We start from the raw sequence: 14,011 nt of genomic DNA, 5'->3' as shown, positions 1-14,011 counted from the left end.
AGGAAATGTTAATAAAATAGTACCAATAAAACAGTTAAAGAGATCCGGCAGAGGCTGAACATTTATACAAAATATAACAGATACACTCAGAGAAAAATGGCATGGTAAAAATAAACCCACGAATGCTAAAAATAAATATTCGGTGAAAGGAAATAGAATCCAGTTTGATTTAAAGATAAACGTCGTTAAAAGTATTTTAATTTCGACCAATACTTAAATATATTAAATTTGTACGAAATATATTTAATTTAAATATGAAATATGTATATTTAAATTAAAATTTAGTTTCTTGGCAGATCTAGATTTGTAATCTAATTAAATCGAATCTTAAAGTGTAAAATATCAGCGCTTTTTTCTCTGGGTGTATAGCAAGTAAAATGTGAACATTTTAAGATATTTATTCCAAGAAAAACCAACTCTGAAACTTGCACTTCCCTCGGCTTAACATTTCTACTCAAATTTTCAGCTAAATCCCATCCGTGCGATGATCGATCAACGTTGGCCTTCGTTTCATTTCGCTTTGACCTCCCGCCACCTCTCGACGTTGGGATGTTTTTCTTCCACTGTTTGCAGTTATCGGCTATTAAAGACGAATTTTCCATGGACTTAGCTTTGAACGTTTTCCACGCGCTTTCATTTTCACGCACACACACACGCGCGTATACTTTTCTTTACTGAGTTTTCGCAATGCTCATTGGAATTTAATGCAAGTTGGCATTTTCACTTTAATCGGTTTGCCGTTTCGCTTCATCTCTCTTCCTGTCTTCCTGTCAGTCAGGCAGCCGCCACTCGAAGTGTTTTGTTGGCAACTGTACTTACCATTTGACAGCTCGACTCCCTCTCTTCGTGTCATCGCCTGGTGATGCAATTGTCACTTGCCGACCCACAGCTCCGGCTGTGTGTGTGGGATCGAGTGGTGGTTTATCGAGTTATAGGGCCAGACAGACACGTCCCTTGGCTCTACGGCTACTTCCGCAGCCATGGAGCTGGGCCTAAATGGGCCAGACTTGATTATATTTTAGCTAATTATGCTGGAATCATGCTGCAGAGTAGCACAGCCGTCGCTTACACATCGCTCCATCGGCTGACGTGTTCCCTGGCAATTAGCCAGCCAGCACACCTGAACGGACGGAACGGAACTCCCTTGGCGACCTCTCTCGCCTGACATCATTATTGTCGTTTGCTTTCGCTTGCTATTAACCAGGGGAATTTATCATTTTATGCTTATGTTATGTGTGAATAGAGCGGACATGGAGCGGAGGAAAACCGTGTAGAGAGCCAGCCCGGTGCTTGTTGGCTAGAATGAAATATGGCTTCGCCCAGTAGACAGTGTGAAGGCTGGCACACAGAAAAGTTTGCTTAATTGAAATTAACTTGGCCTGTCGGGCGACTTAAGAGTGATTATGATAGTTTCGGGGTTTTCATTTAATGAGTTTCCAACCAAGAAAAACAACAAAAATAACAGGCAATCAAGCCAAGCCACTTCCAGGAATAGGGTGCCTAAACTTTGTCAAGGTTAAGTCCGTCCAGGGCTTAGATTGAGACCGTGGGACTCCGAGAGCATATACTTATTCATCGTGATTGCACCTACTCCTTTCGTCCTTTCGTCCAATGCAGTGGTTGCCCAGTACTACGAGGCGGATGTAAACAAGGAGCACGTGATCAGGGGAAATGCGGCGGTTATCAAGTGCCTGATACCCTCGTTCGTGGCCGATTTTGTTGAGGTGGTGTCCTGGCATGCCGACGAGGAGGAGAGCTACTTTCCCGGCACAGAATACGGTGCGGGATACGAATTGGGATTATTCCCCTAGCGATAGAATAGTTTTTGGTCTACTAAAAGCATGATTTGGTTCCGTCATACCATTTCCATTTCCACTTCAAACATCACTCTCATCCTTTTATTATGTATACCGAACATCCAACTTTATTTTCATTTCTTCTATATGTCTAGTCGTTTCGCAACACTACGAAGAGGATATACACAAGGCGTTTGTCATACGCGGCAATTCCGCTATCTTGAAATGTGATATACCATCGTTTGTGGCCGATTTTGTGAATGTTATATCCTGGCACAGCGACCAGCAAGAGAATTTCTATCCCGACACTGAATATGGTGTGTTAAAAATCGATCGCTTCTCTCTCTGTGTGTGTGTCGCAAAACAGCACTATTTTAACTATTGTACAACACTTCAGAGAAACAACACTCCACTTCACATCTGTACAGAGCTTCTGTACAGTTAACCAACACTAATAATGACTGTAACACTGTACAAAAAAAATACACCCAAATTACAATTTACTCAAACTCCAGCTGTAACTCAATTAACCAACACTGGTTAGGAAACAGTGTGCAATAAACTCCGTCGCCTTCGCTCCTTGGACCTTCCTTTGTATTTCGCTTTCAGTTTTACTTTCACGTTGAGTTTCTTTTTCTTTTGGATTTCTGTAAAAATAAATTTTTTTGGTTGTTCATTTTTGTGTCGGTTCTGTGTGCTGTTGTTTTAGTCGTTGCCCAACACTATGACACCGATGTAAATAAGGCCTACGTGATACGCGGCAATGCGGCGGTTCTCAAATGCGAAATCCCCTCATTTGTGGCCGATTTTGTGAGCGTTGTGTCCTGGCACACCGACCAGAACGAGGACTTCTCGCCAGGCCAAGAATATGGTTTGTCTATGCATTGAATGTTGGCTCTAGAGTTAGCTTTAGCTTTAGCTTTAGTGAGGTTATGTGTACAAAAAGTTGGAAAACTACCCATCCATTTCCCTTATTCATCTTTTAAGTTTACATTGCTTGCATTTTCTATCTGTATCTGTGGCAAGAGTGCCCTGCGTGCCGATGAGCCATGTTATCAGAACTACGTATTATTAACCTTTTTGGCCGGCGGATGGATGGCGGGAGAAATTTTCCCACTGAGTGCGCTTTAGGGACCATTAAATGCACTTCACTGATGTGGCTCTCTGGCTGCACATTTTCACACGCCTCGCCACACGCAAGGTGTCTGGCTCTGGCTCTGGCTCTGGCAGTGTCTTTCTCTAGTACTTGCATTATAAAATGTTCTGTAATCTGTAAACTTTCCTCCCACGCAACTCCTCCAGTTGTGCAACAGTTTTACGAGTCGGAGGTCAACAACGAGTATGTCATACGGGGCAATGCGGCGGTGTTGAAGTGTTCCATTCCATCGTTTGTGGCGGACTTTGTCCAGGTCGTATCCTGGCAGGACGAGGAGGGCCAGCTGTATGGCACGCTCGGCGAACAACAGGGAGCTGGTACATACTAGACATATTGCATTCTTGGGCGACAAACACTTTAAAACCATAGAAGATTCTCCACTTCCAACTCCCCTCCCCATTATTCCTTTCATTTCCTTTAAAATTTCATTTAATTCTCCATCCTCTCTCAGTCGTGAATCAGTATTACGAGGCCGAGGTCGTGTCCGAATATGTGATCAGAGGCAATACGGCGGTATTGAAGTGCACGATACCCAGCTTCGTGGCCGATTTCCTGCGCGTGGAGGCCTGGGTGGCCAGCGATGGCACAGAGTACGCACCGCAAGAGGATTTTGGTACAGTCCTCAGAACTCTCCTCCTCCGATCTACGTTGATGTTACGAGTAGCTTTAAGTAGGATTCCATATCCCCATGCTATCCCGATCTCCCATCTATGCCTCCTCCTATGCCCTTGATTTGGCTTTGATTTCATTTCCATGTAAATTCTATCGAATCGCAGTTGTAAATCAGTACTACGGCGCCGACATTCTAATGGAATATGTCATACGGGGCAATGCGGCGGTGCTCAAGTGTTCCATTCCATCGTTCGTGGCCGATTTTGTGCGCGTGGAGTCGTGGATCGATGAGGCGGGCACCGAGCTAAGGCACTCTGATAATTATGGTATTTACTTGCTAAACAGAAGGCATCTGCAATAGTTGAAGGGGTTCCACTCTTCCACTCCCACATTTCTATCCTATCCAGAATTTACACTTTCTTTTATGATTTTGATACACTTTTTGCAGTTGTGAATCAGTTTTATGAGGCCGAAATAATGACCGAATATGTCATAAGGGGCAATGCGGCTGTTCTTAAGTGTTCCATACCATCGTTTGTGGCTGATTTTGTTCGCGTGGAGTCCTGGATCGATGACGAGGGCAATGTCTTGTCCTTCTCGGACAACTATGGTGCGATCTGGTGCTCCCTAGACTTTTAGACTTAGGATTATTCTAGAACCTCCCAGCAATCCTCACCTCATTTTCCAGCCCCTATTTATTATTTTGTATTGTTTCTTTCGAATCTTTGAAGTCGTTTCACAGTTCTACATAACCGAGGCTGAGAATGAGTATGTGATCAGGGGCAATGCGGCGGTCGTCAAATGCAAGATTCCCTCCTTTGTGGCCGACTTCGTGCAGGTCGAGGCCTGGGTGGACGATGGTGGCATCGAACTGTGGCGCGACAATGCCACCAGCGTCTACGGTACGAAGTGCAATCCGAAAACAATAAAAACCCTTTCTGTATAAGGCCTCCTGTACAGAGCTCCCAACTCTGTGAATCTCCCATCCATTCTATTATCCTTTACCTTGATCTTTTATGTTATTTCTTTGGCCTAGTTGTGATCCAAACGTACGAATCGGAGGCTGACAATGAGTATGTTATCAGGGGCAATTCGGTGGTGATGAAGTGCGAGATACCCTCGTATGTGGCGGACTTTGTGTTTGTCGATCACTGGCTGGACTCGGAGGGTCGCAATTACTATCCCAATAATGCAGACGAGACGGGTACTTGGACCAATATCTATCATTGCTCTAGAGTGTAGAGCCCCCCTTTTGCCCTCAAGATCCTTTCGATTCCTTTCGATTTCAGTTTGATTTTCCCCTTGATTTCCCTCTCAGTTGTCCATCAGTTTTACCAGACCCGCGTCATCGATGAGTTTGTGCTGCGCGGAAACGCTGCCACCCTCAAGTGCCTGGTGCCCTCGTTTGTGGCCGATTTCATCGACGTGGAAGGCTGGATCGATGAGGAGGGTGTCGAGATACAGCGGCCCCTGCCAACCGATTCTACGGGTAACCATTGGAAAACCTTTGCGCGCCTCTGTTCGGCTTAAGAGTAGTCATTCCTTCTCCATTAAACATTCTCCATTCTCCATGATCCAATCTCCGTTCCTGATTCCATTTCAATCCCTGATTTCGTATCGCTTTTTCCAGTGGTTAAACAGTTCTTTGAGTCGCAGGTGTACGACGAGTACGTGATCAAGGGCAATGCGGCCATATTCAAGTGCCAGACGCCCTCCTTTGTGGCGGATCATATTGAGATTACCGATTGGATCGATACCGAGGGCGAGGTCTACACCAAAAACATCACGGGTAGGCGCCGCAGCGAGTTGTCTTTCGAGCCGCATGAAGGGGTTTTCTTTCACACACACACACACGTTCATTATTTCCCTATGATTTCCATCCTATGCGTCCGAATACCACCCTAAACGATCCAACTCTCCCCCGAACTTTGCAGTGGTGCCACAGTCCTACACCGTCAATGTCATGGACGAGTCCATTCTGCGCGGCAATAGCGCCATAATGAAGTGCCACATACCCAGCTTCGTGGCCGATTTCATAGTCGTCGACTCGTGGGTGGAGGACGAGGAGCGTGATATATATCCGCAAGAAGATATCACAGCCAGCGGTAATGTTTGTCAGATAATCTCGGATTAAGAAGAGAGCTAGCTTTCCCTCCTCTCCTCTCCACTACACTCCACTCCACTCCGTCCTCCCGCCATTCGAATCGGTTCGTGCTCAAGATCTCTGGGATATCCCGCTGCCTAGGCTTTCACTTCTGCTTTCCGTTCTTTCTGTTCTTTCTATACTTTCTTTACTCTCTTTTCTGTTTATCCACCACATCCCACCAAGTTTTATTTTGATCCCGTTCCCGCCAATATCCATGAGTCGCTCCCGACTTGCCCCATCCCGAACCCCTTCATGTAGTTGAAAGTAGCGTTGTTTTGTAGTCCAGTGTAAATACATACAAAAATGCTAATAAATATTAAAACTGATCGATCTAACAATCTGTACATTTCTCACGCAAAATCAGTATATACATACATACACCTATATACATATCTGTGTATAAATATATACAACATCATGTGCAATCCGCATACCATATAAAGTTATTGGCATTTTTGTGGTGGTGCATGCTACACGTAGTTGTTAAGACTGTAAGATTGCAGTGTGGGGAATTTGTGGCTTTTCCATTCAAAGAAAATAAATATTTCAATCGTAATTCGAAACAATCTTTTAGCCGCACTTTTCGGTTTGTTTATGCCACAAATTCCCGGCATTTTTTTGCTTTGGTGCATTGTACAGCTAGTCTATAAGCAAGGGATTCTATTCAAACACACAAACAAATAATAAATCAAAGTCTGACCACAGTCTCTCATTCTTCTGAACGAGTTCTTTTGCTTGAATCAAAGTTTGAATACGATTCTTTTGATGGGAATCGGGACTGAAGAGACCTCTAAATGTATATAGTTTTTAAACCCAATCTCCTGCAGTCCCGAGACCCCAACTAAATGAAAGTCACATTGCATGAACACAACGATTAGCAATGCCAGAAGATTTGCACAAATTAAGAACAAACTAAAGTAACGCAAAAACACGATTAATGAATATTTATAAAGCATGCATGTGGCTTTCTTGGTGAATAAATTCAATTAAATTGCCAGCATCTTAATTGAGTTTCTTCCGCTGTAAAAGTAGATTGCTTTCGTTAGCCGGGCTCTTTGACAGGCATCCACTAACATTTCCATTCCATCTACCGTTCTCCATCTCTCTCACTGAATTCCACCCCGATCAGATGGCAAATATCTGGTACTGCCCTCTGGAGAACTGCATATCCGCGAAGTGGGACCCGAGGATGGCTACAAGAGCTACCAGTGCCGCACCAAGCATCGTCTGACTGGAGAGACACGACTGAGTGCCACCAAGGGTCGCCTGGTCATCACAGGTAAGTCGCTCCTGTGCGCCAATTTTATTCAATTTCTTTGCTTAAGAGTGAAAAGCTTCAGTTATCTGTAATCGATCATTTTCAGTTATCATTCATATGATAACCGTAATTAATAAAATGAGACAAACTTAGGGTCTGGATGAGTACTTCCCCGTACTTAGATTTCATCTTCACGTTTGCGTCGCTGTATCTGCAGGAACATCAACTCTATCGACACGATTTCAAAAAGCCTGTGGAAGGTCGCTTTTAAATTCATTATTTTTTTGCAGACGGCGAGTACAAATTGTGAAATAAGTGCAAATTATTCCGGTATATGGAGGAAGTGATCTTCATACCCAGTACTACAAATTTATTTTTGTCTCGCAGAAAGTACAAAATGACTATTAATGATAAATCGATACTTATCGATAACTTCAAAAAGTCAATTTTATATGAATTCAAAAAATGAAATTTCTAATTTCTAGAACTGTAATTCTAATTATAAAAGTTGCAAGTTACAATTTGTAAGTTAAGTGTTATAGATAATAATCAAAATTAAAACTTTTCACATCTTTAACTAATAACTGATATCGAAATCAAAATCAAGAATTCGATTACTATCAAATTACAAAGTTCTATATCTATGATAACTGAAGTTTTTCGTGTCGCACAAGTAAACTTTATAGAATAATATTTAACGTAATTATTCCAAAGTCGGTCTGCACTTTGTAGATTTTTAATCGATTTTTCTCAAATATATTCCATAAAGTTTACTTCCTGCAAAAACAAAACCGGAAATTGAAGGAAATATCCTGTCAATTGAGGTTTGTTTGTACAACATTTATTTGGAATGCGCTAAATGCTTACTGAACACAGATTTGATTATTTCTAAATGCTTCCCAAAGCTAAAAAGTATTCCAAACATTTGTTAAGCTTAAAGCCAAGAAGAAATCGAGAAGTAAGCACGGATTCTTCTTGGTACTGTTTCGGAATTAAAGAGGATATAATGTCTATCGTTTCATAGCTACAATCCGAGTATATGTATACACTATATAGCACTATATCTTCTGTGATTTCTTTAGATATTAATTTTTAATAAACCACAAGTCTTTGAAGCCAATGAAATGCAATCAAAACGATTTTTCGCTTAAAATCTCTTTCTTTGCACATAAAAAGTTCTCCCTCTTTTTGAACATTTGAATGTAAAAATGTATAATTTGAAAAGTTAAAAGATAATTGGTCCAGTTTTGACCTCGGCAAAGACTTGTTGTTGCTCGTAGCCTAAGTCCAAATTGAAAACTGCCTGAATGTTGGGATAGGGTACTCGACAACGATGCGATAAGAGGCTTGAAACAAAGCCCAGTTTTGATTAGTGCTAGGGTTGGTCCGCTCTAGAGTAATCCCAGTCGAAGCCCCAGTCAAAGTCCTTGCCAAAAGGCAACCTTCAATTCGTATTCTCCATTCAAACTGCGCCCAAGGTAAGTGCCACTCTTTCAGCTGCAGCTCTATTGATCTATCGATCTACTGCTTTTCTTGGATTTTTAATTCTGATTCTGATCTCGATTCATTCACAGAACCAGTTGGCAGGGTTTCGCCCAAGTTTCCCAACACTCTGACCAGCAGCAGCTTCACGGGAGATGCTGGCAGCAATCAGACCCTGCTCTGTCCCGCCCAGGCCTATCCAGCTCCGTTCTTTAGGTGAATGCCACGTCCCGTCCCACCCAACTTTGGCCAGTTTCCAGTTAAAGATCCCTACCCTATTTGATGAGCCCTATATTCGTTATATTCTTTCGTTGAAGAACCGATCGCCAGTGTCGGTCCCAGACTTCTCTCGGGCAACGACATCAAGGTGGTTCAGTTTGCCGCTGGACATGCCCTGACCCTGCTCTGTCCAGCCCAGTCCTATCCAGTGCCAGTGTTTAGGTAAGACCTCCTCCTATCCCAACTTAAGGTGCCATTCACTTGGCGAATCCTCTGAGAATCTCTATACGATCTGCATCCTTCTTCGCAGAGCCCGTCGGTAGTGTGGGGCCTCGCCTCACCAGCGGCGATGAGTCGCGCATTCTCCGCGTTCATCGGACGGCAGGCGCCACCCTGCTCTGCCCCGCCCAGGCCTATCCGGTGCCCTTCTTTAGGTAAATCCCCCGAACCCAACATCCGGGCAGTGCACAGATAGACATTCCCACTGACTTTCCATGCATTCCCTCCCCAATCAAGAGCCTGTTGGCAGTGTGAGCCCCAAGGTGACGGCTGGCGATGATGCCATAAGGATACCCAAGGTCTCAGCGGGTCACAGTGCCACGCTTATGTGCCCCGCCCAGGCCTATCCGGTTCCTTTCTTTAGGTAAATCCCCCCAAACCCAACATTCGAGGCATTAGGCACCCCAGCCAGGAATCCATTTAACTCCAATATTCGAATATTTAGAGCCCGTTGGCAGCGTCAGTCCCCAGTTGAGCGGCAATGGGAATCAGGAGCACATAACACTCCTTCGTGTCCCAATGATGGGGAGCGTCACACTCATGTGCCCGGCACAGGCCTATCCAGTGCCATTTTTTAGGTAATACAAGTACAGTTCCCCCTCCCAACAGCAGGCAGGGCAGCCGGCACTTTCTCATAGATACTACTACCTTTTCAAGAACCCGTTGGCAGCGTTGGTCCCAGGTTAACCTCCGGCGATGATTCGCGTACGGTGAGGGTTGCCCGAGAGGCGAGTGTCACCCTGATGTGTCCAGCTCAGGCCTATCCCGTGCCTGTCTATAGGTAATCCCATAGTTCCCAACTCAGGCAGTGCTCCCCTTTCCCTGGTTCCTGTTTTCCAGAGCCCGTGGGCAGTGTCAGTCCTAAGATCAGTTCAGGCGAAGACTACAATCATGTAAAAGGGAAAAGCAGCCAAGACTCGAGTCTACTCTGCCCGGCACAGGGCTATCCAAAGCCCTTCTATAGGTAAGGCAGTTTTCAAAGAGAACCCACCCATGGGACACCCTCTTCTTCTCTCTTGCAGAGCCCATTGGCAGTGTGAGTCCTAAGATCACCAATGCGGATGATCTGAAGCATGTGAAGATCAGAAGTTCGCTTAGCCTAAGTCTCCTGTGTCCTGGCCAGGCCTATCCACAGCCGATCTATAGGTAAACCCCCACCCCAGCCCAACATTCGCCAGGAGTTTTCTGTTGATTTCTGTTGCGGGAGGAGGAGTCGGTCTTGAGCGTTTCGAAACCCCCTTTCCAGAGCCCGTTGGCAGTGTGGCACCCAAGCTGAACTTTCTCGAGCGCTTCCGAATGATGCAGGTCCAAAGCGGCAGCAGTTTCAACATTCAGTGTCCCGTGCAGTCGTACCCCATGCCAGTATTCAAGTAAGAACCTCTCCCTTTGTGAATTTTAGAGCCCGTGGGCAGTGTCCGGCCCAAGGTGAATGCCCAGGACAAGCATCAGTTCATAGACGTGGAGCTGTCGAGCGGGTATGCCATGCTCTGCCTGGCACAGTCGTATCCTATGCCCGTCTTCAGGTGGGTTTTCGGTTTCTCTGCGGAGGAATGCATCCTATCCTTCCTTGTGTGTCTTTGTTTGCAGAGCCCGTTGGCTCGGTTAAGCCAAAAATAAACATTCAGGACAAGCTCCAGACACGCGAAATGGCCCAAGGAGTCGGCCTGGCCCTGCTCTGCCCGGCCCAGTCATATCCGATGCCCGCCCACAGGTGCGCGACTCTTACAATTTTCCAATTTACGGGGTGCACTATGTGATTATTCTATTAGTGCCCCTTCCCCAGTTCAGGCAGTTCTGATTGGAGCTCTCTTTCTTTGACTTACCTTCCCTCGGGGGTTCGGTTCTCTTTCCAGAGCCCATTGGCAGTGTTCCGCCCAAAGTCAGCATTGACGACGAGGTGGCCAATGCCCGGGGATATGTGGGCAAGAGTCTGAGCCTCAAGTGTCCAGCCCAGTCGTATCCGATACCCGTCTACAGGTGGGTTCTCCTCAATCATCCTAGCATTTCGGCAGTTTTCGTAGTCGCTAGATTGTCCAGCATTGATCCTTTCATTGCTCTCCCTAGAGCCAGTGGGCTCTGTGCCCCCGAAACTGAATCTGCTCGAGAGGGTACGCACCATGGAGGTGCCCTTTGGCCGGGTGTATGCCATGCAGTGCCCCGGCCAGGCCTTTCCCGTGCCCATCAATAGGTAATGCTCTCCACATTCAGGCGGCTCCCTCTCTCTCCTTTACCCTTGCAGAACCCATAGGCTCTGTGCCGCCCAGGATCAACAACATCAACGACAAGTTCCAGTTGATGCAAGTCCGATTGGGAGGAGACTTTGCCATGCAGTGCCCCGGCCAGGCCTTTCCCGTGCCGATTGTTAGGTGGGTGTCGTGTCGCTCTATTCCAGCATTTAAGGCCTCCTTTTTAAAAGTAGAACCTCCCACAAGATGACTTATATCTCCCCCCAGAACCCATTGGATCTGTTCCGCCCAAGATCACGAGTCTGCACGACAAGTTCCAGGTGCTGCAGGTGAAATCGGCCGAGGATTACTCCATGCAATGTCCTGGCCAGGCCTATCCTGTGCCGATAGTTAGGTTAGTCCAACGAATCCAGTCGAATCCCTTGACCAACATTCCGTTAGGATTCGACCTGTCATAATATCCCCAATTTCATTCCTAAAACCAGAACCCGTGGGCTCTGTGGCGCCCAAAGTGGACACTCGCGATGAGTTCACGTTTGCCAGGACTCGTCTGGGGGCCTCCAAGGCACTCATATGCCCAGCCCAGTCGTTTCCCATGCCGGCATTTAGGTAATCCCAACATTCAGGTTCAATTTTGTTCCCTTCTAAAGACCGAACCCTCCTGTACCTTTCTGTAGAGCCTGTCGGGAGTGTGGCCCCCAAGGTGGACATCAAAGATGAGATCAACTATGCCCGTGTGGCACTGGATCATAGTCTGGCCATTGTTTGTCCAGCTCAGTCCTACCCAGTCCCTGCCTTTCGGTGAGTGTCCCTCCCAACATTTTGGTAGCTTAAGGACTTCAGGACAAAGTCTAGGACTAAGAGAAGAGACTTTTTTTGAATCTTTGCAGAGCCCGTGGGCAGTGTGGCGCCCAAGGTGGATCCAAATGATCGCATCAAATGGGTCGATAAGCCTCGTGGCATCTCCCTCAGCCTGCTCTGTCCGGCCCAGTCCTACCCAGTGCCTGCTCAGAGGTAAGCTCTGAGATCCTTCTCCCCCTCTCAGGCAGTTTTCAATTGGCAGTTGCCTCAGAATCCCTCTGAATGGAAACGTTCTCTGCAGAGCCCGTGGGCAGTGTGGCCCCCAAGGTGGATGTCAAGGACCGCATCACGTGGCTGGACAAGCCCCAGAGCCAGGCCCTGAGCCTACTCTGTCCAGCGCAGTCGTATCCCGTGCCTTCCAATAGGTAGGGCCGCCTCCACTCTCAGGCAGTTTTCGACCTACCGTGCATCCTTTACCCCCATTCACCAAAATCTTTTGCAGAACCCATTGGCTCTGTAGCCCCAATGGTGGACATGCATGACAAGATGGATTTCACCATCAGACACTCGAATCAGTCTTTGAATTTGTTCTGCAAGGCGCAGGGCTATCCCAAGCCAGCGTTTAGGTGAATCCATTGTTTTGTCGAGTTCCAGCCACCAGAACAGGCAGCCTTCTTTCCCAGGGATACTTAGATATGTAAAATCTCTCTCTCTCTCTCTATCTATCTGTTGCAGAGCCCTTGGGGAGTGTGGCGCCCAAAGTAGAGATCAAAGATAAAGTGGGCATTTTTTGGGCCAATTCGAATCGATCGTTGGCCCTGTTGTGTCCAGCACAATCGTATCCCATGCCAGCATATAGGTAAATCCCCGTTCAGGCAGGACTGAGATCCTAGTGCAACCCTTCTTTTAGAACCCATTGGAAGTGTGGCTCCCAGGGTGAATCGCAAGGACGAGTTCAATCATGACCGGATCAAGATAGCCCAGACCATAGCCATCCAGTGTCCAGCGCAGTCGTATCCAGTGCCTGCCTATAGGTAAAGTCGAGTGCCCTAGAGGTGGTTCCCATCTGCATCTTGAGGCTTCGCTCAGTAGGATACCATTCTCTTTGCAGAGCCCGTGGGCAGTGTGGCCCCCAAGGTCAACAAGAACGACGAGTTCAGTCACGATCGCATTGCTGTCCATGGGATTGTGGCTCTCCGCTGTCCGGCCCAGTCCTTTCCCGTGCCCTTCTATAGGTGGGTCATTCTCGAGCTACCCATCCCAGTCCCTTCTAAATTGTCTGGCAGTTGTTGTCCCTCCCCCTCCGAGTGGACTGATCTTCGAAGTCTCGAATCTTTGCAGAGCCCGTGGGCAGCGTGGCACCGCGTGTCAATAAGAAGGATGGCTTTAGCCACGACAGCATCAGGCTCTCACGGACAATAGCCATCTTCTGTCCCGCCCAGGCCTACCCCGTGCCCTTCTACAGGTGAGCGGCAGTTGGAGGCTTGTCCAAAGTTTTCCAATTAAGAGCTTTCCAGCCCCTCCGCAGGCCTCAATGGCTTCAAAAATACCAATTAGCCATCGGCTCAGAGCTGTCGCCCGATTTAACCCATTCTTGTCACGCAAATGCCCCTTCCTCATTCGGAAAAGTTAGTTGAGTGGAAGAAGGCGGCTTAGACAGATGGTAGTTTCCATTGTTCTCGACCAACTTTGGCAGTTTTCAAGGGTTAGTTGTTGTGGTATCTGTCATTCGAACTTGGTTTGTTGGTTCCTTGGTTCGTTGTAGAGCCCGTGGGCAGTGTGCCGCCAAAGATTAGTGTGGGGGAGCGTCGCAAGGATGCAGAGGTGCGTCTGCACGGAGACCTGAGCATCTTTTGTCCAGCCCAATCGTATCCTGTGCCAGCATTCAGGTAAAAACACAGCCAATTCTCATTCGTTCCAGAGCCCGTTGGCAGTGTAGGACCCAAAATCAGTGTTGGTGAACGCCTCAAGGATGCGGGGGCGCAGTCGAACGAAACTTTCAGCCTCTTTTGTCCAGCTCAGGCGTATCCAGTGCCGTTCTTTAGGTAAATCCCCACCCATTCAGGCAGTTTCTTC

General features: G+C 46.8%; 1 protein-coding gene across 50 annotated transcripts in view; it reads left to right on the top strand.

Moving 5' to 3' along the window:
* LOC108158722 (Down syndrome cell adhesion molecule-like protein Dscam2) overlaps positions 1-14,011 on the top strand; it is a 63,643-nt gene that overhangs the window by 13,275 nt on the left and 36,357 nt on the right. For 10 of the 50 annotated variants that reach the window (XM_033392152.1, XM_017291304.2, XM_033392120.1 and 7 more), the window contains exons 4-5: positions 3,099-3,269; positions 6,840-6,989. In XM_033392152.1, the coding sequence (XP_033248043.1) occupies positions 3,099-3,269; positions 6,840-6,989 (321 nt within the window). Of the gene's footprint in view, positions 1-1,617; positions 1,780-1,951; positions 2,114-2,505; positions 2,668-3,098; positions 3,270-3,403; positions 3,566-4,012; positions 4,175-4,295; positions 4,467-4,882; positions 5,054-5,194; positions 5,354-5,498; positions 5,670-6,839; positions 6,990-8,542; positions 8,667-8,767; positions 8,892-8,979; positions 9,104-9,185; positions 9,313-9,393; positions 9,527-9,605; positions 9,730-9,788; positions 9,913-9,970; positions 10,095-10,194; positions 10,319-10,801; positions 10,926-11,187; positions 11,315-11,401; positions 11,529-11,619; positions 11,744-11,811; positions 11,936-12,024; positions 12,149-12,236; positions 12,361-12,437; positions 12,562-12,670; positions 12,795-12,845; positions 12,970-13,700; positions 13,825-13,856; positions 13,981-14,011 lie in introns of all 50 variants that reach the window. The other 40 variants (XM_033392155.1, XM_033392154.1, XM_033392150.1 and 37 more) reach the window with 35 other exon arrangements.

Source organism: Drosophila miranda, chromosome 3 (assembly GCF_003369915.1).
Source record: "Drosophila miranda strain MSH22 chromosome 3, D.miranda_PacBio2.1, whole genome shotgun sequence".
NCBI lineage: Eukaryota > Metazoa > Arthropoda > Insecta > Diptera > Drosophilidae > Drosophila > Drosophila miranda.
This window is presented reverse-complemented; position numbering and strand designations above follow the sequence as displayed.